The sequence below is a fragment of the Antechinus flavipes genome, chromosome 4, assembly GCF_016432865.1.
Source record: "Antechinus flavipes isolate AdamAnt ecotype Samford, QLD, Australia chromosome 4, AdamAnt_v2, whole genome shotgun sequence".
NCBI lineage: Eukaryota > Metazoa > Chordata > Mammalia > Dasyuromorphia > Dasyuridae > Antechinus > Antechinus flavipes.
In genome coordinates, this window is record NC_067401.1 from 357,738,567 (window position 1) to 357,765,833 (window position 27,267).

Sequence of the window (27,267 nt, forward strand, 5' to 3'; positions counted from 1 at the left end):
TTTAATGTTTCAATGATTTATTGCAATTAAGATACAGCATTTTGACCATACACACTGCATGGAAGTACACAGATAACTGGTTCAATAATTATTTCATAGGAAATAAAACACATGTGCAGCCAAATACTGCCTTGTGACTATTATAAGACAAACCAAATTTTCTGTGTACCTAAGTGCTCGAAGTTACAAGCTTTGTTCTCTTCAGTTTTTCATAAGATAAATTCCGTGATCAAGAGCTAATATACATATTATTTCAGATTAAAACCATCATTGAGACCATTAAATTAGTTGCATAATTGGAACCACTCTTTAAAAAGAGAGAATATGTTAAGTATTTGTAAGGCAGCAAAGAGTTATTTTAGGTACTCTTGGCTCTTTCTAAAGAAGTAATTCTGGCTAATGAAAAGATGTTGTTTGTCTTCCTTAACAAGACCATGTGTGATAGAATCTGTGTCTCAGCAGCTGTCACTGGAAATGCTGTCAATGCAGCAGGGTACAATCTCCCTCCCATTGTTATGCAGAGGCTTTTGTAGTCATCCTGTAAAGAAAAAGAAAATCAGTGAGCATCAAGATCATATGGCAATCATCTAATATTTGAGTCCAATTCAAACCCAAACAAGAATAGCACTTTTAAACATATATTCATTAAAATTCCCAATTTAATAAAAATGCAGAATGTCTGGATTGTTTAAAAAAAAAAAACTTCACAAAGTTAATGTATCATAAAAAACCTTGCAGTAATGTTTGCCAAGATTTGAATGAAACTCTCAGCACTTAATTGGCCCTGTCTCCTGCCTATAAAAGGGCCCTACTGCATCTGGCAAATATCTAACCAAGCCTGCTGCAGGAGTTCCGATTTAGATTCTTTCTTTTCCCTCCTAAACAAATGACTTACTGGTATTTGACAAGCCGGCCTCCCTGGATGATCTGGGCAACTTCATTCGTGGCATGGCAGGCAAAGAGGAGCCAGTTGCGAGGTTGTACCTTATAGGCAAATCTCATGAAGGCCAAAGAGTAACAACAGAGGGCTGTGCAAAACAAGCAGCAGAAGAGAAGCTGTGGTATACATATATTGTATTTAACTTATACGTTAACATATTTAACATATATTGGTCAACCTGCCATCTGGGGGAAGGAGGGGAAAAATTGGAACAAAAGGTTTTGCAATTGTCAATGCTGAAATATTATCCATGCACATATCTTATAAAAAGCTATAATAAAAAAATTTTAAAAAAAGAGAAGCTGTGAGCTGGCCAGGCAGCAGGAAGTTTCCCACAAGCACTTCTCATAGGTGGCTGCCAGCTCTCAGCTGACCCCCCTCCCAGCCGCGGGCAGGTCACTGTCTTAGAAGCAGGGGGACTACTGCTTTTCAATCACACCCAGACACAATGTAACATGAGTCCTATGAAGGAGCTGCTCTGTGAATGCTTGGAGGCCAAGGTTTTCTTAAATTGTGTGTAGGAGTGCACCTGCATGTGCTCATGCCCAGGAAACTTATGCTGACATTCCGTATTTAATCCTAAATTGTCCTAAGCAAGTTATTCAATCCCTGGCAGCTTCCATTTCTTCAACATGACAATGCAATGAAGTTAGATTTGAACCTCCTAGTCCCTTAACAAAATACAGCAAAAGTTCTCAGCAATGAGACGGCACCAGAAGCAGAGGTCGGGCCCAGTCAGGAAGATTCCTCTTCCTGAACTCAAATCTGACCTCAAATACTTAATAGCTGGGAAATCACTCAAGCTTCTTTGCCTCAGCTTCCTCATCTGAAAGATGAAAGAAATGGCAAACCACTCCAGTAACTCTGCCAAGAAAACCCCACGTGAGCATCTAAAACAATTGAACAAACATCTCTCTTCCCTCCTGCCCCTTGCTGTCAATCTGGTGAAGCTCTTGGACTCCTCCTCAGAATGTTCTGAATAATATAAAATATACAAAATTACAAAGGAAACCAATGATATTGAAATAAGACTACAAAATATTTTTAAAAAAACAAGTTTATAGCCCCCAGGTTCAGAAATTCTGTTATAAAGCTAAATAATCCTATGAAAATGGGGCTCATAAATTTGGAACTATGTTGAAAAAGTTATCAAACTGTGCATATATCCTTTGATCCAGCAGTGTTACTACTGGGCTTATATCCCAAAGAGATCTTAAGGGAAAGGGACTTGTATGTGTCAAAATGTTTGTGGCAGCCCTTTTTGCAGTGGATAGAAACGGAATATTGAGTGAATGCCCATCTGTTGGAGTATGGCTGAATAAATTATGGTATATAAATCTTATGAAATATTATTGTTCTGTAAGAAATGACCAACAGGATGATTTCAGAAAGGCTTGGAGAGACTTATACGAACTGATGCTGAGTGAAATGAGCAGAACCAGGAGATCATTATATATTTCAGCACCAATACTATATGATGATCAATTCTGATGGACGTGGCTATCTTCAACAATGAGATGAACCAAATCAGCTCCATTTGTTCAATAATGAATAGAACCAACTACACCCAGGGAAAGAACTCTGGGAAATGAGTGTGAAGCACTACATAGAATTATCAATCCCTCTATTTTTGTCCACCTGCGTTTTTTATTTCCTTCACAGGTTAAGTACACATTATTTTCAAAGTCTGATTCTTCTTGTGCAGCAAAATAACCATATGGACATGTATACATATATTGTATTTAACATATACTTTAACATATGTAACACGTATTGGTCTACCTGCCATCTGGGGGAGGGGGAAGGGATAAGGAAAGGAAAAATTGGAACAAAAGGTTTTGCAATGGTCAATGCTGAAAAATTACCCATGTATATATCTTGTAAATAAAAAGCTATAATAAAAAAAAAGAAAGAAAATGGGGTTCATGATTAATGAAATGAAAATGATTAATGAATTAATTAATTAAATGAAATTAATGAATTCTTAAGTTGTCTTCGGAACCAAGAGCTTCCACTGATTGTATGATCACGGGTAAATCATTTAATCTTTGAATCTCAGACTGAGTTGGTTAGACTCCAAAGTCTTTAAGATCTCTTCCAATTCAAAAAGCTGTAATCAAGGTTTTAAATAATCTTAACTTAATTTTAACATTTTCAAGTTTTATGGCAAAGATGAAGTCTTTAATGTGTGATAAAAGACAGTATAATACCCATTCATCATTTCAATCTACTTGATGTTCAAAGTCAATTCAGTTCTTAAAAGCATATTTAAGAAGGAAAATGTAATCAAAATGTTTAAAATGGAGTAAAACGTTTCCTGTGTCAATACTATCTCTGGGCCATTTTCTATTAAAAATGGTTGCTGTGTTAAATCTTACTGAATATTATAAAACAAACTAAATAACAACATAAACTTTGTTTGAAAGTGGGATCATAAATTCTAAATGATACAAAATATATTATAAAATATTCTTTTTTAAAAAAAATCCCACAATTTATACCCCCAATGCCCTTCTTCCTGAACAGGAAAAGAAATATACATCAAATTGTATTTCTAACTTGATACGTTGTAGCATAAAACAAGTAGGAAATTCATAGTAAATCATGTCTAATTTTCTAATTACTCAAATGCCACATTCTTACCAAATGTCATTCTGCCACTAATGATCTCTGGAGATTTTTTCATATCATTGAAGGCTGCAATGGGAAGTCCCCAATTGGCCACTGGTCCCCAAAAGTGCTATAAAATGATGAAAAAACAAAAAAGGAGGAAGAAGAATGAAGTTAAAACTATGAAATGTTAAAATATTTCCTACTTTGCAAAAGTAACATTAGCATTAAAATGTCATTACATCTAAATCTATCTTCCTTAATTACTAGCATATTACTTCAAAGGTGTAAAATATTTAGACATTTAGTTGCTAAAGTACATAAACATGGGCTTAAAGATCTCATATTCTTATGCTAGGGCAGGAAAAGGCTTTGGGAACTCATCCAATTTTCAAGCAGAACATAATTAAATCATCCTACGTCATATTTAAAAATTGAGAAGGAATGAAAATTTTTCAACCTCTTAACTAACATATTCAATCTCATGTCTTGGAAAAATATAATCCTTTAACTTAGTCTTATGGGGTTTCAACCTACACATTTATCCTGATGACTATACCTTAAATATACAATCTAAAGTGGACATACTTTCTTAAGTAGTAGAAATTATTTTCTAGCTCTTACATGTGATACTCCTGTGAAATTTTAAGAACTTCAAAGTATTACCTCCAATACCTCCAGTTCTCAATTGTACAATTTTTAAAAATTTTGCTTAAATAACAAAAATAATTTATTTAAATTAATACTATTAATATACTATTAGGACCAATGACTGTTTTCAATTTGAAGTCACAAAGCTCTTTAGAAACTTTTTAGACATTTGGTCAAAATAATGGTGGATATTTTACTTTAAATTAGCATTAATTTTTGCTATTTTTACCAACACAGAAGTAACTGGCAAATATCAGGAAAAAACCCTAAAAGAACAAAAAACTCTAAAAACTTGATTTTTAAGGCCACTATTTATTAGAGTAAAAAGAATCTATGAAAAGACAGATTTGGTTTAAAAGTAACCTTTTATCATAAAATCTCCATGATGGAAAGGGGTCTGATGGTCACCTGGCTTGTATGGTAGGGTATTATTATCTTGCCAGATTTACTGCTAAATTTCCTTATAATTTGCATAAGCATTCTCTGGTCATCTTTTATTTTCCTTCTCCTCCTCCCCTCCCTCAGCTTCCCACCAATTTGCCCAGGCTTTCTTCCTCCCCTCCCACATCTTTTCCTGGACATTCTTTTTTCCAACTCTATCATTTTGTCTTTCTTTTTGTCATCATGCCTTTCTCCACCTGAGTTATTTTATTTTCCTTTTTTTTTCCTGTTGCATCTTTCTTCTTCTGCTACCTTCTTTATTGACTCTCCAAGTGACTACTTTGTTGAGGAACTCAAGGATACTTGCAGATCTAGTGCGCCTGCCTGGCAGATGCTGCCAGCACTGGTGGCCTTCCCTGGGATGTGGTGCTGATTTGCTTCCTGCCACCCATGCTGCTGCTAAGACAGAAAAGGCCTACAGCTTGTGACTCTACACCTTATTCTCCCCTGAGATAACCCAAGTCAAGAGTTGGCAAAGGCTGTGACTCTACACCTTATTCTCCCCTGAGATAACCCAAGTCAAGAGTTGGCAAAAAATAGCTGTATTATACTGTGCTGTGAGTTCTGGTGAAATGAAGCAGAGATGGCCCCCCAATTTTTTTTAAGCTGATGTTTCCAAGACTTATGGTTGATAAAATAGCTACAATGAAGGAGAAGGAAAGTTTGTAAAACTTACTGCTATTTTGAAGCTGTCTATTTTTGTTGTATAGATAAAGCAATTACTATCCCAAATCACATAAATGTAGACAAATACAGTTGGCATTACCTTTTACCTTCAGGATAAACATGGAGAAATAAGCACAAAAGATTTCTACAATTCATTTTACAAAACTGCAGTGTTTATGTTTTTGTTAAGGCTGATCATCCAAAGCATAATTTTTGGAAACCTACTTTGCAAATGTTTTTATGTTTATGTACATATACATAAACCCATATTTATATGCACATAAACACATATAATTTAATGGAGAGATATGGCAGTAAAAATAACTTAATTTCTATTGCTAGAAACAAAAGGTATTTATTCTCAAAATTACTCTTTTTTATGTGTACACAAACTTATTTAGGTTTAGTATCCACTCCAAATTATGTGTATGTGTGTATGTGTGTGTATGTATTTTACCAATGAGCTAAATTAAAGATAAAAGCAATCTCATTTCTGGACCCTTAAATCAGCCAACCTTTTTTTAGTTTTACTATACATGGGTCCCGTATCTGATTTCTTTTCTTATATATGTAAGATCTATGTTCACTCACAAAATACATTCAGCAACCAGAATTTCTGGAAAAATAAGGAATTTTATAAATAGCATTTCAGAACAGAAACATTTTAAGATAAAAAAAACTCATAGAATCATAATTCTGGAGTGGATATGTTTGTGTTAAAAGAGTTGATGCTGTAATATATGGTATAATGTTTTAGATAATGATTCTCAAGTATAGTCATGGCAATACTTCTGTGAAATTTTTGTCTGACCTTTCTGGTTTGAGACTTCAGCTAATCAGTAAAATTGGAAACTACTGTAAGCTAGGGGAAGAAGCAGGGGAAAAATTACTATATGGAAATCACTTCTCAGAACTTAGAGGACAGATTGGACTAAACAAGAAAAAGGAGTAAAACTGGGGACACATTTAATCCATAACTCACCAGTCAAGGTGATTAGATATGCTATCTCAGGCAAAGGAAGCCAGGTCACGTGTCCATAACTTTGAAAATGAAGTAAATCTGTAAATCCCTGAAATGAAGTACAAACAGGTTTCTTACCGTACTATTTTATGAGTGGCCAACGAGGTTCAAGCAGGAGAAACATGGAAAAAGACAAAATAAAACAAAACATTAAGATCAGTTGCTTTCATGAAAAATAAATAGATCTATGACTTAATCCTAACCTCACAGGTATATCTATACAACTGTTGTAACTGTATCGATCAAGCATTCTTTTAGTTTCTTTGGAGGGTGCTTTTAAAAAAGTCATATTTATGTTATCTAGAGGTGGCAACTGTAAAATGTTACTATTTCACATATGAGAAATACTTATTATGAAAAGATATCCCATAAAAGTAGATTCTAATAGCTTTATAATCACACTATAACTGCATTTTGTTGTTCTATAACAAAAATCAACTTAATTTCTCCTAATTTAGTAATAACATGGAGGAAATGGCCAAAACTCAATATTTAGAACAAATTTTAAATTTTATACCGTATTTTCACTTCTGAAATAACTGCTTGTTATACTTCTGTATTTCTACTTCCACCCTCAACATTTCTGTGATTACAACAAAGTAATAAAGAACAAAATAAAATTGATATTTAGAGAATATTCTCAGAAATGTGTTCCCAACCCATTCAATTTTAATTTGTTTATCAATATTAGATTTCAGTGAGTAGAAATCCTCATAAGTAAAAGTGTTCGACTGTGTTAGTTAAAAAGCACATTTCAAACAGGGTTCATATTTTTAGAGGACCATATATTAGGGTTAGAAGGGACCTTGAAAGTCATCTAGTAAGGCTCCTCATTTACAGATGAGGGAACTGAGGTGGAGAGAAGTAAAGTGACTTTGCCTAAAGTCACCACATATCAAAAGATAACACTAAGATTTGAACCTCATCCAAAAATTCCAAGGTTGTCAGTCTTTCCATTAAACTTCTTTGCTATCAGTTATTTCAAGTGCACCAGAATAACTGAACCATACTATCTATAGAGACAGAACTGAAATGACAAAAATTCTGTTTCCCAACAAATTCAAACACAGCACACTGTCCAGCAGGTGAGAGGGAACCAATTAAAGTATAAGATCCCACAAGGTGATCTAACTGGAACTTTTGGTGGATAGTGTTTCTCAGTGACATCTGACTCTGTTGACTCCATTTGAGATTTTCTTAGTAAAGCTATTGAAATGGTTTGCCATTTCTTTCTCCAGTTCATTTTATAGATGAGGAAACTGAAGCAAATAGGGTTAAATAACTTGCCCAGAGTTAAACAGCTAGTGTCTAAGGCCAGACTTGAACTCACAAAGATGAAACTAGGCATGGTGTTCTAAAGTCCACTGTGCTATCCAAGTGCCCATCTAGTCAAAAGAACCATGAACCATTATTATAACACAAGCAATCCAAATATGCTTGTCCAGCATAAAATTATGTTTCCTACATAACTATCAATATGGGGTACAGGACAGGAAAACAAGCTGTGTATTTCACAGTTATATGGAAAATATGCTTTTTCACACAGAATCTGAACAAGTGTGTTGCAGTGGTTGACCATCCCTGCTCAATTTCCTTGCGGGGGCTTCTACTGTAAATGGATTCCTTCTCAACTGCCAGGGATGAGCTTATAGGATTACACTTGCTCTGAAGAAGAATTTTTCTAACTCCAAATCTGCAATCTGTAAGAACTTTGGTAACTGTAACTTTTGGTAACTGCCAACTTTTATGCACAGTAAAGCAGCAATCATGGTCTTAAAAATGAGGGTTCTCTGTACTCAGGACCTGAAAGACTTGAGTACCAGTCTCTATTTTTCCACTAATAAGGGGCTTGACTTTGAACTAAGAGCCTTTAGTTGTGGTTTTAAACTATGAAGACACTAATACTTGTCCTGCCGATCTTAGAGGGTTGCTGCAAATATCAAGTAAATGTAAATTATACATGTATATACATTTTTACACATATATGTGCTTTGAATATTGCAATAGTTTTCAAAGAGCTATATAAATGAATACAACTTAACATATATTTGGCTAAGCATTTGCCATGTCTAGTCTCCAAAATATGCCAGGAATCATGGACTTGAACACAAAAGTGAAACAGTCCCTGACCTCAATTACCTTATATTCTATTTCAGGGATAGTGGTGGTAGAATAGAACATGTATGCAAATAAGCAAATATAAGCTAATTTGAGGAGGAAGAATATACTGACTGATGCATATAAGTATATGTATGAAAATGATACTGCAAATACGTGACCTGGAGTCATTTAAATAAAAATAACAAAACAAAAATGGTTACAAGTAGCTAGGAATCTGAAAAATTTGAATACATTCCTTTTCCACCACTACTATTATGCTAATTCTTAATAATCAACTGGGGAAGGAAAATCAACTCACAGCAAAGATCAGAATCACTGTGCAAAAAATGAATGCAGGCATATTTTATAGGGTCAGCATGATTATTTAATATCTGTACATGAATCATCTCAGAGAAATGCTTCCAAATTCTCTCTCTCAAAGAGAACTAAAATAAGTACTACTAATTTGGGAGGGGGGTAGGGGGGAAGTGCAATCTGTAAAATGATGATTACAACAGCACAAAAACATTCTTTTAACTCTACATCTAATCTCTGTATGGGGAGATCCAGGCCACTTATTTAAATCAGAAAATAGTATGTTGCCCAGTTATTCTATCCTGAGAGCCCCAGGAAGTAAGTTAAAATATTTTTTGGATTTAGTGTGTGACTATGATTATCTTTTTAGTAGGTGTTACTGCTAGAAGAAGCCACTAATACTTGCTGTTGTGTGTCAGGGACCTATTTCTAGAGAAAGGCAACATGATATAAGGGAAAGAACATAGATCTTGACACTTGGGTTCTACTAATTGCTATCCCTGCTACTAATTGACAATGTGACTTTAGGAACAAACCATTTAACTGTTTGGAATCTTTATTTCCCTTTCCTCTGCAAAATTAGTGTGTGTGTATGTGTGTGTATGTGCGCGCGCGCGTGCACATGTGTGATCTAAGATTCCTTCTAGATCAGTTATCCTGATTCTTTCTGATCACCCCCCCTCCTCCAAACATGCACATAGTCACTAAGTATACACATGGCTACCTCTTTTATGTTTGAACGAAAAATTAGGCAACATGAAGTTTTTTTTGTTTTGTTTTGTTTTTTTAACAATCAGGAGATTTTTGGTAACCATATTTTGAATAGCAAGATGAAGCTGGGGATTAATACCTTGGAATCCTAAGTATGTGGAATAAATTCAGAATATTCTAACCATCTGGGAAGTTTGGAGTTTCCAAAGAGTTTAAATAGCAAATGATAGAATGGTTTAAGTATTTAGCTTCTTTTCCAGAAATAATTGTAATATTCTACCAAAGAAGCAATATATAAAATGACTATTTTATATATAGGATAAAGCTAGAAAGGGATAGTTTAGATAACATGTATCCTTGTCCTCAACAAATTTACAGTCTAGGATGAAATTATACTAACACAAATAAGTATACTCAATCTTCAACTCCCAAAAACGAATCTTTTGTTAGAGATTGCTAAAATTACATTTTTTTGATAATTCTTTGTAACAAAACATTAATTCTGGTAATATGCACTTTTCTTAATGCAGTAAACATGAAATAACCCATAAAATGCAGGGAAGAAAAAGAGGCAATGCTAGGGTCCAGGGAGGGGAAGGAAAATGGGAAAAACTGCAAAGTCAGAAGAACCCCGAGGCAAAAAAAAAGGAAAAGGGGGAAACCACCCATCTCTGATCTCTGTTCGAACTATTTGTTATCTAATAAAAAGCACATCCCTTGGATAAGTCCTAGGCCCCATTTCCATGGTGCTACTGGAGTAGAGGCAGTAGGGAAGGCAGGATGTTTGATAGTTTAAAAATGAAAATGAAGTTACTAATAAAGTCACCCCAGTGCTTAAAGTTGCCACAGATGCAAGAATGTTGAGGATTGACTGTATATATAAACAACTAAAGTATAAAACTTTGCATAAGGGGCAGCTACGTGGCACAGTGGATAGCACCATACCTGAAGTCAGGAAGACCTGAGTTCAAATCTGGCATCACACTTAACACGTCCTAGCTGTGTGACCCTGGGTAAGTCACTTAACCCTGCCTCAGCAAAAAGAAAAAGAAAAACTTTACATAAGTGTATAAAAGCACCAAGTTCTATGGGGGAATGAAGGTTATCATTAACTAGGGGGGAAATGGTAGAAAGTCTCATGAAGCAACAGCATTCAATTTGGTTTTTAAAGGATGGTAGGAATTTAACAGGCAGAAAAAGCAGGACAGAGGAAGAGAAAAAAGGGTGAAGAAGGAAAAACATCAGTAAATGGGAGGAAAGTACATGTATGTATAAGGGAAAGCTAAGTAGTACAATTTGGCTAAAATACTATAGAATACATAGTAATAGAAACATGAAATAGGCAGGATGTAGTGGGCAAGGCAAACTGTAGAGGTCATTAAGTAGTAGGTTAAGGAGTGATGCCAATTCTACTTGCAAACGAGGGATCAGTGGAAGGTTTTAAGAAAAGGCATATGTCCAATCTGTGCATAAGATAGTTTGACAGAAGCATGTGAGAAAGAGGAGACAAGACAAGAAAGGTTGTAAGAATGCTGTTTTAACATTCTAATAGCTGACGAAGATGCTAGTAGAGAGACCAAGGAAAAAGAAAAGGATCACAAAAAGATACACTAATAGGAAAATCAACAAAATTAGATAATTGATCAGATAGTAAAAAAGAGGGAGTTTATTTCATTCTGTTTTTTCAGTCAAAGTAAAAAGAAACTAGTCTCTGATATTAAGGGTAGATATGCTTTAGCGCTCAAGAGTAATTTTTTTTAAATTTAAAATCTTAAACTTAAATACAAAATAAGTAAAAATACATCGTCATGTGCATAGCAAAACATAGCAAAGATTTAAAATATAAAGCAATAAATTTCCATTTCAAGAAAGCCTATACAAAAAATACCACACATATATTGTGTTCAGAACTGTACATTTTTTCTCCACTACCTCAAGTTTTTTCTTTGGATCTGCTATGCCCTTTTTACTTTATTCTTCCTCCTCCCTCCTCCCAAGAAAGCTACAATTAAGTGTGGTTAGAGATAATACAGATATGTCTATGCATATCTATAATCAAACAGTTATATACATTCACATGCATGTATTTAAGACCATACTAAGTGCATTTCCTCTTGTCCTCTATTTCTATAAAAGTGGATAGCATCTTCCTTTACAATCCAAGTTCTTCTTGGATTTTTCTAAATCTACCAACTCGTTTCTTAACCACAGCAATTTTCCAACCTTACACTATCTAATTATTTTAAATAGGCTGACAGATAATGTGGTGTTCCTTATTTTCTTTTGATTAAATCTATTTTAAGTTTATCTGAGATTATGATTACTATCCCCTGCTTTTTCTTTTGACATAATAAATTTGACTCCTGATCTCTAAGTTTATGTGTATATCTCATTTTATAACATTTCCTGAAAACAATCTATTCAAATTTTTAATGTTTCCATTTTATGGGTGAATTCATCCAATTCATATTCTAAAATATAATTACTTGTTTATTTTCTTCCTTTCTTGTTTCCTATCCCATCTGACTCCTGACCTTTACTTATATTTGTTTCACCTTGCCCTCCCATTACTTAACCTAGACTCCCTCTCCATTTCTTTCTGAATTTAGATCTTTATGTATTTCTAAATATATATTATTTCATTCTCATTAATCTACACGCCCTTTTTATATTCCCCTATCCTATTTCCTTCTTTCTTTGTAAATTTAAAACCTTATCTCTTTGTTCTCTTCTTTCTGAATTTAGAAGACTTTTATATTCTTCGATGTATGTTGTTTTCTCTTTAACCCATTCCCAATGAGAGTAAGGTTTCAGCATTCTCAGCCTTCTCCCTACTAGCTTCTTTTGTATCTATTTTTCCTTTCTTATCTCATTTGTAAAAGTTGCTAGCTCCTTTTTACCTCCCTAGCCTTATATAGGTTTAAGAATTATCTCATTCATACTTAGCTGCTCAGTTCAAGCCTTTCTTTTAAACTATCCAAATGAAAATGAGTCACAAAACTACTAATAATTTTTTCATATTTAAGAAGTAAACAGTTTGATCTATTGAGTCACTTATATGTTCACTTTATTTCTCCTAGATGTTATATATCAAATTTTCCCTTAGGTTCTGCTATTTTTATTAAAAATATCTGAAAGTCTTTGTTTCTTAAATACTGATTTTTTTTCCCACTCAGGATCATAGTTAACTTCTTTTGCTAAGTAAACTATTCTTAGTCTTTTCCCCCTCATTGCTCCCAAATTTTCTCCTTAACATAGGAGCTTTGAAACTTGACTATACCATTCCCTGAAGTTTTCAGAGTTCCTGGGATCTCTTTCAGATGGTGAGTAATAGATTTTTTCTATTCTGCTTTTTATCTAAAAGTTTTAGAATTTCAGGGAAATTTTTATTGATTTCTTGTAATGCTGTATCAAGATTCTTTTCTTTTCCATAATTTTCAGGCAGTCCAACTATTCTTATATAAATATATCTCCTCGATCTGATTTCCAAATTAGTTATTTTCCTGATGAAATGTTTCATATTCTCTTTTTTTCATTATTTTGATTTTATTATTTCTTTGTGTCTTAAAAAGTCATTAGCTTCCCTTTGCTCAATTCAGGTTCTCAAGGAATTATTTTATTTTCTTCCTTAAGTTTTTAATTCTCTATTTCAAGTTAGTTGACTTTCTTTTCATAATTTTTTTTCTCCCTAATTTTTCCTCAAACTCTCTTACTTGATTTTTAAAGTCCAAAATCTTCTAAGAAATCTTTTGGTACTTGGTACTATTTGATCTTTCTTACTAAAAAAAAAAATAGTGGTTTTTTAAAGCTCCATTATTTTCTTCCAATTATGAACTTTGATCTTTTCTATCCCCATACTGGCTACCTATAATTAGATTCTTTCTCCTTTGCTTAATCATTTTTATTCTTTTTTTCTTTTGTTTTTTTATTTTTAGCAGCAATTGGTGTGATCAAATTCTAATCCCAAGGTAAGGGAAATAATGCCCAAGCCTCAGGTCCTTCTTACTATTATTTTTCTGTGGTCTATTCCAGAGCTCTCCTCTTTACTCTAACATCATGGCTAAAACCCCAAGCCCTACTGTCCCATAAATGACTCTTGCTCCTGTAGTCCCTTTGATGACTGCCAACTACAGTTGTCCTCTCTTTCCTAGAATTGAAACCAGGGACTGCTCACCTGCAAGTGCCCATAGCAGCAGGGTCTTGACCTCTCTGCTACTGTACTCACCAGGTGAGTGCTAGCTCCTTCTCCCCAATAGCAGCAGCCCAGGTCAGGATGGCTCTAGTCAGGACAGCTGGGCTTTTGTCATTCCTCAACAGTGGAAGGTCCTTCAATCTTCTACTCTAGGCTAGGGTACTCAGCAGTCAGACCCTACACAGCCTGTGAGAAAAAAAGTTTTCCAAGCCAGCTGCCCCCAGGACTTGTTGATTCCAGAGAGTTGGGCAAGAGGTGTTTGCACTACACTAAGACAGAACTCTGCCCCTCAGAGGTCAGTTCTTCTGGGGTCTTCTTAGGTTGTCTTAAGAGAACAATTGCTTTACCTGAACTTTAGTTTTATTTCCATCATTCTATGTTCCCTCTTATTCAATGGAGGAAATTTGGAGAGCCAAAAGCTTTCTGACCTATTCCACTTTCTTCCCACAATCCTCTCCCAACAGTGAATTTTATCTGTGATTCTCAGAAATTTGAAAATTCCCACCATAAGGATACTGTAATCTATTCATCTCTCATTCACAACAGCCATCTTTTCTTCCAACTAAATGGGGGTGAACAGGCTTAAATATGCACCTAATGAAGAACTCGGCAGAAAGGGAGTACCAGTTAATGAATTATTCTAAATTTTGTAAAATTCGGTATAAGCAAAGAATTTTAAGAGAATTTGAACTCCAGTACCTGTTTCAAGATGAGTTTTGATAAAGCATGAGAGTGTAAGAGATAGGACCTGTATATAAAGGACAGAAAAAATGATGAAATAGGCCTATTGTTCCTGAAGCCAAAAAGGTAGATTAGTTATGATACTTTATGATTTACAAATAGTTTTCTTTATAGGAATGAAACTAAGGCTCAGAGAAATATTACTTGTCCATATTTACCTAGCTGAGGCAACAGTGGATAGGGTGCCAGGCCTGGAGTCAGGAAGATCATCTTCCTGAATTCAAATAAGCCTTACTAATTTTGTGATCCTGAACAAGTCAATTTTTCTTGTTTGCCTCAATTTCTCATCTGTAAAAAAAAAACTGGAGAAAATGGAAAAAAAAAATCACAAAAGGATCACAAAGATTCACATAACTAGTAATTTTTGAAACCATTTCAAAATGGTTTTTGAACTAAAATCTGGACCTCCTGAATATAAGTTGTTTCTTTTCATTATGCTGCTTTTCCTTATGTTAACTGTATTTACACTGTACATCCTTTGAATTCTTTAATGACCTTGCTGATATTGGAAAGGTCTCAGAATTGTCTCTCATTATTATTTATCCTGACCTCTAATCTAGAACACAGCAATATGTTCTTGAGGATACTGTGGAAACTTGGCAGCTAAAATTAGCATAGCACATACACTTGAGAATGATGAAATCATCAACCACATTTACTTCAGATTTATTTACAGGTATATAATACAAAGAATTATTTAATTTTTAAGTGTATATTACACAATTTGGGCCTCACCAGAGAAACTCTATCTCTTAAGAATCTTTTTCCATATTTAAGCTTGAAATTTTCATATTGAAATTCTAAACTACCAAAATCAGGGTACTATAGAGAATAAAACAAATCTAGAATCATTAACTTTAGTTTGAGCAATTTAAGCAAGGAAAGAACTACCTCAATTTCTTTTTATCTTTATTCTTTCTTTACTAAAAAGAAAAAAAGAAAAGGGAAGAATGACTATTCTTGTCTCTCCTCAAAGAGGTATAGGCACAGTGTGAAAAGGAATGTTCAAAGATAAAAGAGGAAAAAGACAAACAGATCAGCAAGCCAGAATTAATCTACTTGACTTAGATTCTTCAAAATTATGGGCTAGGAGGAGGTAGAGATATGGGTGAATAAGAGGTCAAATATAAAGAACAGAACACTAAAACCCCAAGAAACCAAAAATACTGTATTCTAAAAAGCCCTGTCCAATATCTGCAATTGTTATTCGGTCATGTTCTACTCTTGGTGGACCTGCAGACCATAACATACTAAAAATGTCCATGAAGTTTTCTTGATAAATACACTGCAATGGTTTGCCATATCCTTTGTAGTGGGTTAAGGCAAACAGTTTAAGTTACTTGCCCAGGGTCACACAGCTAGTAAATATTTGAAGTCACATTTGAATTCAGGTCTTCCTGAGTCCAGAGTCATCTGACTTCCAGCACTTTATTTACTAAGATACCTAGCTGCCTCTAATGTCTCTCAAAAACTCAAAAACAGCAGCTAGCCTTTCCTTAGGTCTTTGCCCACAATTCCATATGAAAGGTATTGTCATTCCAATTTACAGATGAAGAAACCAAAAGGTCAAGTGATTTTCGCATAGTTGCAATTATCAGATGTGAATTAGAATTCTAAATCAGTCCTCTCCCTTTTTCTTCTATAGTATGCTGAATTCTTCAAGGTAAATTTCAAAGCTTCTTTACTAATATACAACAACTTCTATTACTTTATTGTTTAATTCAACAAACATTTATTCAAATCCTATGTGTAAGACACTGTGAGAGAAGGATATGGTACACAGAAGATGTAGGTTCAAATACTACCTCTGAGACTTATTAGCTATGCATGGATGCACATGTCACTTAACCTCTTAATTTCAATTTCCTGTTTTATAAAATGAGAAAAATAATAGCATTTACTTTACAAGGTTATAAATATAAGGTGAGATGATATATGAAAAGGCTTTGCAAATCCTAAAAAATTATATACCATATATAATTAATGGTTGCTTCTACCAAGCTATGCAGGTAAAGGAGGATGGATTGGGGAAGCTAAGACTAGAGGTATGGAAACCTGTAACAATTCAGGCGAGAGGTGATGGGGGCAGAACTTCATTCTTCATCTAGCCATCCCACCAAGACCCCAAGGCCTAGTACTGTGAACATCTTGCCAACTGCCATGCAGCTGCATGTGTTTCTTTCTCTCATCCTCATCCCAACAATTCAGAATGTGATGAATAAGGCCAAAGCTTCCTTTCTTGGACACTACTTTCCACTCCTTCATACCCATTTGTCAATCTTGTCCAGCTTTAATCTCTTTTTTCATGGAGCAAGCCTGCTTTTTTTGTCTGGTTACACAAGACTTTCTCTGTTCTGTACTCTCTGCTGCAGTCAAACAGGACTACTTGCTGTTTTATATCCCTCTTCTTGTCTCTGCTTTTTCACAGACTGTGTACCACGGCAGCTCCCCTCTTCTATTCTTAGTTTGCTCCTGGCTCTTCTAGATCAATGGTTCCCAAAGTATGGTCTAGAGAATCCTGGGGATCTCTGAAACCCTTTTAGAGGGTCTATTAATTCAAATAGTTTTTATTTTCAATATGGTAAATGTCTATAAATATAATCCAGATAAACAAAAGTGCTTTGGAGAGATTCTCAATAATTTTTAATAGGATAAAGATACTGAAAACAAAAGTTTGAGAACCACTGTGATCTTAGTGCTCCCTTTTCCTCTCCCCCAACTCTATTCCCAGTGCCTTTGGTTGGTTTGGAGAGAGAGGGCACATATCCTGTTTTTATTTATCTGTAAAAATATGTTGAACCTCACCTAGTAGAATGTAAAATTCTTGAGAGCAGGAACTCAGTTTTATATTTGTATCTTCAATGCTTAGCAGAGTACCTAGTACATAGTAGGCAATTTAAAATGAGGAGAGGGGACAAGAGGATTTAATTTAAATAACTATAATAGTAACATTGTCAAAAAATTTGAGACATTTGAAAGAGAGAAGGGAAAACAATGAGCTGTTTGGGTTATACTGAGTTTGTGATACCAGTGGTGTCAATGAAATGCCAAAATGTCCAATAGGTAGACAACATTGCAAAACCAGAGTTCAGGAAAGAAATTAGGGGTAGACATAAAAATTTAGAAATCATTTTCTTTTCTTTTCTTTCTTTCTTTCTTTTCTTTTCTTTTTTTTTTTTTGGCTGAGTCTATTGGAGTTAAGTGACTTGCCCACAATCATACAGCTAGAAAGTATTAAGTGTCTGAGGCTAGATTTGAACTCAGATCCTCCTGACTTCAGGGCTGGTGCTCTATCCACTACACCACCTAGTTGACCCTAGAAATAATTTTCATAAAAATAACTGAACCAAGGGAACCAGCATAAATAGAGGGCTGTGCATAGATGGTCTTGTGTGGCCAAATAAAATATCAATTTAACAAATATTTTTATAAAATACACTTTTTAAAAAAGTTCTAGTTTAAGATGGAATTGTAGTGATGCAAATTCCTGTAAAACACTAAAGATTACAGGGGTACCTAGCTAGGCCTCATTTTCTTAATCTATATAGGAGATGAAAGCATTTGTAGTACAAAACCTGAAAGAGTTGTTGGTAAGATTAAAAATGAGAATAACCCTAAAGTACTGATATCATTGTCTATATTTTTCAAGTCAAACATTTATTGTCTATATCCAAAATACTATACTTAGAATCTTTGTCTCAGTTGACCATAATATATAGAAAATAGGATTCTTCTTACAATGAAATCAATTCTGGCACAACCTAGAAAAAATTCATCCTCATTATAGGAATAGCAGGTAAAAGCCTCAGAAACCCAAATGAATAATGTTACAGAAAAGTCACAGCATAAATAGCAACAAGGGTTTCAGTTAAAGTAGTGCTTCTCAAAATATGGAGCACCAATTGACATCAGAAGCACCTATGCTATCAGCTAAAGGTTAAAGGAATACTTTTCAAAATGATCTAGGATTCCTGTTATTAACATTTGGACAATCCTGCTAAGATTGGTGAGATAAGATATTTTCTCAGGGGTTAACAGTTTTTAATATTAAAAAATTAGATCTAGGAAAATAAGGAGGTGTTCCTCTCAAACCCCAATCAACTTTAAAATTAAAATTTAGTTAAAGACTCAATAGAATTGTAAGATCCTTTAATAGTAGAAATAGGTAGACTCTAAAAGAACCCACAACCGGATGGTGTAGTATAGTGGAAAGCCTAAGTCTGGAGTCAGAATCATCTTATTAAGTTGAAATTTGGCCTCAGACACTTTCTAGCTATGTAACCTCAGGCAAGTTACTTAACCCTATTTGCCTTATTTTCCTCATCTATAAAACGATGAGAAGAAAATGACAAACCACTACAATATCCTTGCCAAGAAAATCCCAAATAGGATCACAAAGTGTTAAAACGTGACTGAATAATAACAAAGGAACAAAAATAAATATTTTTATTTAAATGATTTCCATTTAACAAACTTCTTCCAGCTTAAAAATAACGTATGTATCAATATATTTTATAAGTGTCTATCAAATTACAAATTAGGCCTCATTCTACAGAAAATATTATGGCAAGTAAACAAAAACAGCTAAAGTAGCACTAAAGGCTCTTTCCATTACTTTAAAGCCATTTCCTCCAAAAGCACTAGAGATATTTTTGAAATTTAAAATGAAACAAAAGCTCCCACCATCCAAAATCATTCTTGGATTTTTTTTCTTTTGATACTTCTCATCGCAGGATACATAAATATTGAGAGTCAATAGTTCTACAAGAGAAGGTGTATCACATTTCTTAAGAGATCTACAATTACTTCAAATTGATATTATATTATTTTCTTTCAAAAATTTACACGTTTTTGTATTAAAAATCAGTTAAATAAAGAAAATCTGCTCATTAATTTTTCAAAAAAATTTCTACATATTACTTATGCTCTAAAATGATTCCTTATTTTATTAAGTAATAACTTCAAAACCAGTTGTGCTAGATATGCTAAAAGGAAAAGCTTACAAATGAAAGTTAAATAGGTGCTGAAAATTGATAAGGTCAAACGGGCCTTTTCACCTTGAATGCCCTTTCACTATAATTTAAAAGGGAAAACAAATAAAAAATGGAAAAAAGGAACTTAAGAAGGGCAGTTCTTCTAAATTATATCTCATACAAACACTGTCTATAGTATAAAGAGTTTGGCAATTTAAACACAAAATAAAGCCCCTCTCCATTTTAATGTACAATTCTATTAAAGAGTAGATGTAAAACAATTACTACTTTTAGTCTCAGGATTTGTTTGCTGCCCAAAGCAGCTGCCCTCAAACCCCAAATTAGTCTCCCTGAGGGGGCACACAAAGAACAGGATCAAGGTCTTGTGTCATTTTATAACACTAAAAAAACTAGTCACATAACCTGATGTGGTCACCTGAAAGCCAGCAGCTGGCTAATTCTGGCAAGCTCTGAGTAAGGTTAATTCCATTCTCCATGGAGAGCCTCCAGCCACTTCCTAGATCTGGCTGCTCCAAAGTGGGAAACCTCATCTCCGCATTGAGCAAAGGACCCAATATCCAGAGAACACTCAATTCAATCCAATAAGTATTCGATAAGCATCTATAGTGGCCTAGTCCAACCAGCTCCACACCAAAAAAAAGTAGGACTTTTACTGAGAAAATACAACTTGAAAACCAAGAAGTGCAAAGTATATACAAAATGAATACAAAGTAAGGTGAATAAGGAAATACCACCTACTAGGGGGAAGGAGATCAGGAAAGTCCTCCTATAGGTCAACACAAGCCTCAAAATATAACAAGTCAAATCCAAATTCATAACATAACCAGTCAGCGACCTGGTATTAAATGAATGTACATTTCAGGATCTCAGCTATAAAATGGAGAATGATTCCTATCACTTATTTCACAGGACTATACATCCAACAGTAATATGCCCAACAAGACGATATAGACAAAATAGAACCTCTTATTACAGAAAATTGCTAATCAGTTAACAAGCAATCATAAATTTTATCTTAATCCCCTTCCCAGCCCCCATCAATGCTTTTCTTAGGAAAATAAAGTTTAGGATAACGTGGCCTTAAGTACAGCACACACAAATTTTCTTTCCCAGCATCTAAAAGATAAATAGGTACCCAAGCCATTTTAGTTATCAGCCGTGGGGTAGGCTGGGCAGGTCTCTAGGGGCCCACGAAACTCATGGGACCAGACATCAATCAACTATTGGACCTCTACACTGCCAGCAAAGGTGTTCAACCAAGGGCCAAAAGTTAACCAGCCACAACTATGTCCAAGATTTGACCCCGGTCCCTGGCCAAATCCTTTTACTGAGAATGGGGTTGGAAGGCAGGCCGATTGATTTAGCAGCCTTACTAAGCAAAAACCGAAATCGTGTTCTTCACTCTTCTTCCTCCCCAAGCTTGGACAGTCCCTTGGGACACTCACCATCATAGAGAGCGCGCACTAGGACTTGGGTCAGGAAGAACTGAGTTCAAATCCTGCCTAAAACGATTACCAAATGTGTGACTCAAGACAAGTCACCGAACCTTATCCTGCCTCAGTTGGACTCATGACCTCTAAACATGCTTTCTGGGTTTATATCCAGTATCGAATCCATTCTCAATTACTTATTTTAGTAGTGTGCCCAAGGATAAGTCACTTGATCACTGTGCCTCAGTTCCCTTTTCTGTAAAAAAAAAGCAGGTAGGACTCTCGGGCGCTAAGTACTTTCTACACCCATCTATAGTACTTTCTGGTCTATATCCACTCTGACACTTAGCCTCCCAGTTCCTCAGTTTCCTTTCCTGTAAAATGATCGGGTTTCAGTTCTACATCCAAAATTAAATCTCTCCTCCAGCTCCTATTAGTGATGGGGTCCGGGACTTAACCCCTCGATGCTTGGGGGAGTCACTAAGCCTCCAGTGCCTCAGTTTCCTCGTCTATAGAATAAGGGTCGGACTCACGGCCTCTAGAGGTTATCCCAGTTCTAGCGGCAGCTTCCACAGTTGGGAAAAGAGGACCCTAGCCAGGGCTCGTGGCTCACTCTTCCACCAAGCATATGAGTTCCCCCTGGAGGGAAAAGCAGCCCACCTCGCCCGAACTGGAGTTCCGGCTCTGAGCCTTCCCAACTAGGGCTGCAGCCTCTGAGCCTCAGTTTCCTCATCTATAAAGCAAACCAACGAGGAGGTGATGCTGGACACTCCGGCTGCACAGCTCACGGAGCTGTGCTGCGTCCGGAGGAAAACGCTCGACTAACGCTGGAAGGGTCTCCCCTCGCCTGCCAGCAGTCAGCCTTAGGTTAGAGCCCAGGCAGGTCCAGCGGCCACGCAGGTCTCACGCCGGGGCGGTCACCCACGCGTCCCTTCCGGGATCGCTGCGTGAAGGGGACCAGTGGTTTCGTCTCCCCAACCCGCGGACCCTCCGTCGTCACCTCATCAAGTAGTCCCGGAAATCCTTGCTCCGGAGATAGTCGGCCGCTTTCCGGGCCAGTGCCCCCGCCATGGCTGCTGCTGCTGTTGCAGATGTTGCCACTCTTCTGCAGCCACCCCCGCCGCTTCCTCAGCTCTATCTCAATGACAACCGACCCAGCCCGGACAGGCTACAAGCTCTCCTCCTCCACCTCCCACTGTATCGGTCTCACCACAGCACCACCTTCACTTTACGGCAGCCTCCCTCTTCCTTCCCCCTCCCTGGTCTCCCGGGTGATTAGCCCCAGGGGGGGAAGCGGACGACTTATTGGTTCTACGTATGCCGCACACCCCTTTCCCTCCCCTCCGTTGGTGGAAGAGGGGAGGGGGCCGTAAAGCACCGCCGAACCCACTTTGAAGGTTGTTAAGGAAAGCCAGTTCCCCCGCCCGGAGGAGAGGAGGAAAAGGGGGCGAGGCGAGAGCCTCTGCGACTTCCCCGGGGTTGGCTGAATGAGTAACTCCCCACTCATTGGCTAACCGCGGCACTGTCTGATACCCAATCAGCGGCCTGATAGGAGGCCGTTGTCCCGCCCTACTATTGTTCCTTTTGTCTTCCCTCAAGGGCGCCCTTGGAGGGCTTCAGCTGTCTTGCAGGCTCGTCGCCCTTGTCCTGCGGCTCCTCCTTCTCCTCCCCCACCCAGTCTGAGTCACTCTATGCCGGCTGTCCTTCTGTAATGCGGGCTCCCCCGGGAGTCCTGCACCCCTCCGCTCCTGCTCCGAGTGGCGTGGTTTTCATCTTCCCGAGTACCCTAAAAGCCGAATCCGCTAGCTGCGGTGCCTTTCCCCAGCCCAATCTCCTCCTGCTGAGCAGCTGTCAAATAGCTTTTGGGGTGGGGGGAGTTATATATCTGCAATTCTATGTGAACTGCAAACAAGCTATTTCAGTTTCAAGCATTTTAAAAACGGGTTTATGACAAACTACAAACTACGGTTTAAAAGGACAATTTGAGCTTCAACAACTCTGATGGGGGAGATGATACTATTACTCCCATTTTACCGATGAGGAAACTGAGACAAATGGATTAAATAACTTGTAAATGTCACGCAGCTAGCAATCTTTTTTTTTTTTTAAAGCTTTTTATTTTCAAAACATATGTATAGGTAATTTTCAACAGTTACCATTGCAAAATCTTGTGTTCCAATTTTTTTCTCCTTCCCCCATCCCTGCCCTAGACAGCAAGTAATCCAATATATGTTAAACACGTGCAATTTTTCTATACATATTTCCACAAATATACTGCATAAGAAAAATCTGATCAAAAAAGGGGAAAGAGGAGAAAGAAAACAAAATGCAAGCAAACGACAAAAAGGTGAAAATGCTATTTGTGATTCATTCTCAGTCCCCACAATCCTTTCTCTGATTGCAAATGGCTCTCTCCATCACAATACCATTGGAAGTGGCCTGAATCACTTCGCTGTTGAAAAGCACCACCATCAGAACTGATCATTGTACAATCGTGCTATTACAGCTAGGAATCTTAAATATCTAACCTAAATACCTGAGGTTTAATCTGAAGCCCTATTTTCCTGACTCCAGAACTGGCACTCTAGCACTACCTAAATGCCACAGAGATCTTGGTGCCAAAGGCTATAAAGGTCACTACTACAATGTCAGTGAAAAAAATTCAAGAAAGGTACTTGAGCCCAGTACATACCAGCTGAACTATCCAAACCCCAAAGTTACTCATTTATTTATTTAACAAACCTTTGTTAAGCAACTATTATGTGCAATAACAGGTTAGGCCTTGAGGGAAGCTAGAAAGATAAATAAAGCTTTCAGCATTCAAAACTGGCTAATGCCTTACTGGCTAATACTGTAGCTGGTTCAGCCACCTTGAAATACAAATACATATTTCTATCAGTCTCAATAAACAAGCCAAGTTGTTTTGGTTGAAACAAAGTAATAGATGGTTAAAATTTTTAGTCTCTGTGGGCCACTTCTTGAATTTTTTATTTTTAAGTGAAAGTGTGTTAGATTTCTGAGACAATATTGGTTTTGAATCCTTTCTTCAGTATCTTTTTATAAGTGGACATTCAGGCTTGGCGTGATGATGGTTAGTGAGGAGAAATGCACTGCTTTCAGTCTCCCTGTTAAGGTTCAAAAGGAGACCTCAAAAGGTTGGGGTTGCAGACCAGTGTCACAAGATAACTCAAAAGAATTTGCAGGCTTCAACCTATCTCCAAGTCAAAGGGCAAAGTTTATTGCAATTGTAAAGCCAATTGGAGCACACTAAATTTCAAAAGGATTTAGCAAAGAACTAGGGGCAAGAAGACAAATTTGTAGGAAAAGTTAGAGAAACCAGAGCCTCATGTTACTTATTTTACTGACCCAAAAAGGACCATGTAAATTTCTCATGAGAACCTGAACTTAGCCTCACACACTAAATCAAAGTGACAAGCATGACCACAGAGTGATCTTACCTATTTCTGTTCTTCTTACTTGGGCATCCCATCTGTGAGATGCTTCTACAGATAAGGTCAATTATTGTTCTCCAAAAATACTGACCCTGGAAGGTCTCCCTAAGCCCATTCCCATCACTGTATGTATCCTATTACTCTCACTATTGTATACATCCCAAATTCATTCCCATCACTGTGTGCATGCCCTTATTACTTTAAGCTGTGAGAAATAAATTTTTTGTATAACAGCTGCCTGATAACCTAACTGCATTCTTTTTGTTTCTGTATCACCTGCTTGCTTTGTTTCCCAGTCACTCTGGACAGAATGATTTTTGAATAAGAGTTCGATTGGGTTGGCTAGCCTAAATTCTCCACAATTAAAAGATTAAAAGCCAATCTGTCTTGCCTCAGTTTCTCTGGCATTACAATTTGCTAATTTTATGGCTTACAGATAAGTTTGAAGGGTGGTCTATTCACTATTATCTCAGGAACTTGGTTATTACTGACCAACAGATTATCTGTTTTATCCTTAGTAATGTTTGTAGAACTATCCTAAGGCAGAAGACTTTAGAATCATTGACAGATTGTTAGAACAATGGTACGCTAAGGTCAGAGGACCTCATCATTTCGACATTTCCCTTAAAATCTGTACCCCGTTCATCTCCGTTCTATATCTGACTTAGTAAAGTTTTAATAATTTCAAGCTAAATTTGACTTTTTGCAAACAATTATCTTTGTACAAATTGATTTATTTATTGATTTAACTTAAAATATTTCACTCATAGCTCCTAGTTCTTTCTGGGGTCAAGAACAAGTGTAAAACTTCTTCCACTTATAATATTCCTTTACTTATTTAAAGATATTAAGTATTTCATCACTTCCTGAGTCCAAAGCCAGACTCAGACCATTTACAAGCCAAATGATCCTGAGTAAGTCACTTAACATCTGCTTCAACTTGCTTAACTATAAAATGGGGATTCTGACAGCAACTACTTGCGGAAACTGCTTTAGTAACTACCTAGCTAATCTATTGGCATGAGTGGGAGCATGCTGTTTGACCCACAGAGGGGACTCACCATCCAAGATTAGGAAGAAGAGTTATTGAGAGGATCAAATTAAATATTTGTAAAGCATATAGCAAAGTGCCTGGAACTTAGTGGGCACTTAATAAATAATTGCTTCCTTCCGTTAGGCATGAAATTAGTCTTTTACAAGACTATAATTTCTCAGATCTAACAGATGCCATATCATCTCATTATTGATGGGGTAAATAAGACCCCAACAAAAGATTATGTCCCTTTTAGCAACCCCATGTTTAGGTGGGCCATTGGAAGGAGCATTGAGAGAAGACCTTTGTTAAATTTAACTGGCTTTTGTTGATTTTGTTGATTTTGTAGTACTGACAGGATTATCTGGAGGCTACTATACACAATCAGGAGGCCCAAGCATAGATAGCAACTCCTGAGGTCATCTCTATTCCTCTTCTATAAAAAGCCGGTCCCCCACGTCCCCTTGTTAAATGAAGGATCCTTAGGAACTTTGCCTGATCTTTAACAGGGATGGGGAACTTAGCCCTTGTCTTTAACCCAACTTAGTCCACTTTATGGCATCTTTCCCTTTGTAAATGTAGAGTTCTTAAGGAACTTGGCCTTAATGAAGCTTTTTGTCCTCTGACTGGAAGATGGCCAGGACTATGAATTCTTTACAGACTATTTCATCATTCTTGAACCTCATCACTATGACTGTGTTCCAAATCACTATTGATCAGAGAAATGCAAATTAAGACAACTCTGAGATATCACTACACACCTGTCAGATTGGCTAAGATGACAGGAAAAAATAATGATGAATGTTGGAGGGGATGCGGGAAAACAGGGATACTGATGCATTGTTGGTGGAGTTGTGAACGAATCCAACCATTCTGGAGAGCAATCTGGAATTATGCCCAAAAAGTTATCAAACTGTGCATACCCTTTGATCCAGCAGTGTTTCTATTGGGCTTATACCCAAAGAGATACTAAAAAAGGGAAAGGGACCCGTATGTGCCAAAATGTTTGTAGCAGCCCTGTTTGTAGTGGCTAGAAACTGGAAAATGAATGGATGCCCATCAATTGAAGAATGGCTGGGTAAATTGTGGTATATGAATGTTATGGAATATTATTGCTCTGTAAGGAATGACCAGCAGGATGAATACAGAGAGGCTTGGAGAGACCTACATGGACTGATGCTAAGTGAGATGAGCAGAACCAGGAGATCATTATACACTTCGACAACGATATTGTATGAGGATGTATTCTGATGGAAGTGGATTTCTCTGACAAAGAGACCTAACTGAGTTTCAATGGATAAATGATGGACAGACAGAAACAGCTACACCCAAAGAAAGAACACTGGGAAACGAATGTGAACTATTTGCATTTTTGATTTTCTTCCCAAGTTGTTTTTACCTTCTGAATCCAATTCTCCCTGTGCAACAGGAGAACTGTTGGGTTCTGCAAATATGTATTGTATCTAGGATATACTGCAACATATTTAACATATATAGGACTGCTTGCCATCTTGGGGGGGTAGAGGGAGGGAGGGGAAAAAACGAAACATAAGCAAGTGCAAGGGATAATGTTGTAAAAAATTACCCTGGCATGGACTCTGTCAATACAAAGTTATTATTAAATAAAATAAAATTAAAATTTAAAAAATAAAAAAATAAATTAAAAAAAAAAAAAAAAAAGAAACTGATGTGATTGACCCCAGTTTCAATGATCTTGTGATGAAGAGAGACATCTATCTACATCCAAAGAAATGGTTGGGGAAACTTGAGTGTGAATCACAACATAACATTCTCACTCTTTTTGTTGTTGTTTGCTTATATTTTGTTTTCTTACTCATTTACTTTTTTTTTTGGATCTGATTTCTCTTGTGCAGCAAGAGAATTGTATAAATATGTTTATACATATTGGATTTAACATATATTTTAAGATGTTTAACATATATTGGATTGTTTGCCATATATTGCCATAT

General features: G+C 36.4%; 1 protein-coding gene and 1 long non-coding RNA gene across 2 annotated transcripts; both read right to left on the reverse strand.

Annotated features, from left to right (window-relative positions):
• On the reverse strand, positions 1-22,264 carry MPC1 (mitochondrial pyruvate carrier 1). Its single transcript, XM_051998092.1, has 5 exons — positions 21,813-22,264; positions 6,408-6,411; positions 3,584-3,680; positions 896-1,028; positions 1-538 (listed from the first exon to the last, which is right to left on the reverse strand). The coding sequence occupies exons 1-5, from the start codon at positions 21,881-21,883 to the stop codon at positions 514-516; spliced, it is 330 nt and encodes a 109-aa protein (XP_051854052.1). The 5' UTR covers positions 21,884-22,264; the 3' UTR covers positions 1-513.
• On the reverse strand, positions 4,763-6,283 carry LOC127562410 (uncharacterized). The gene is made up of 2 exons (XR_007953674.1): positions 5,136-6,283; positions 4,763-5,078 (listed from the first exon to the last, which is right to left on the reverse strand). It is a non-coding gene; the product is annotated as an uncharacterized LOC127562410 (long non-coding RNA).
• Positions 22,265-27,267: the final 5,003 nt, after the last annotated feature.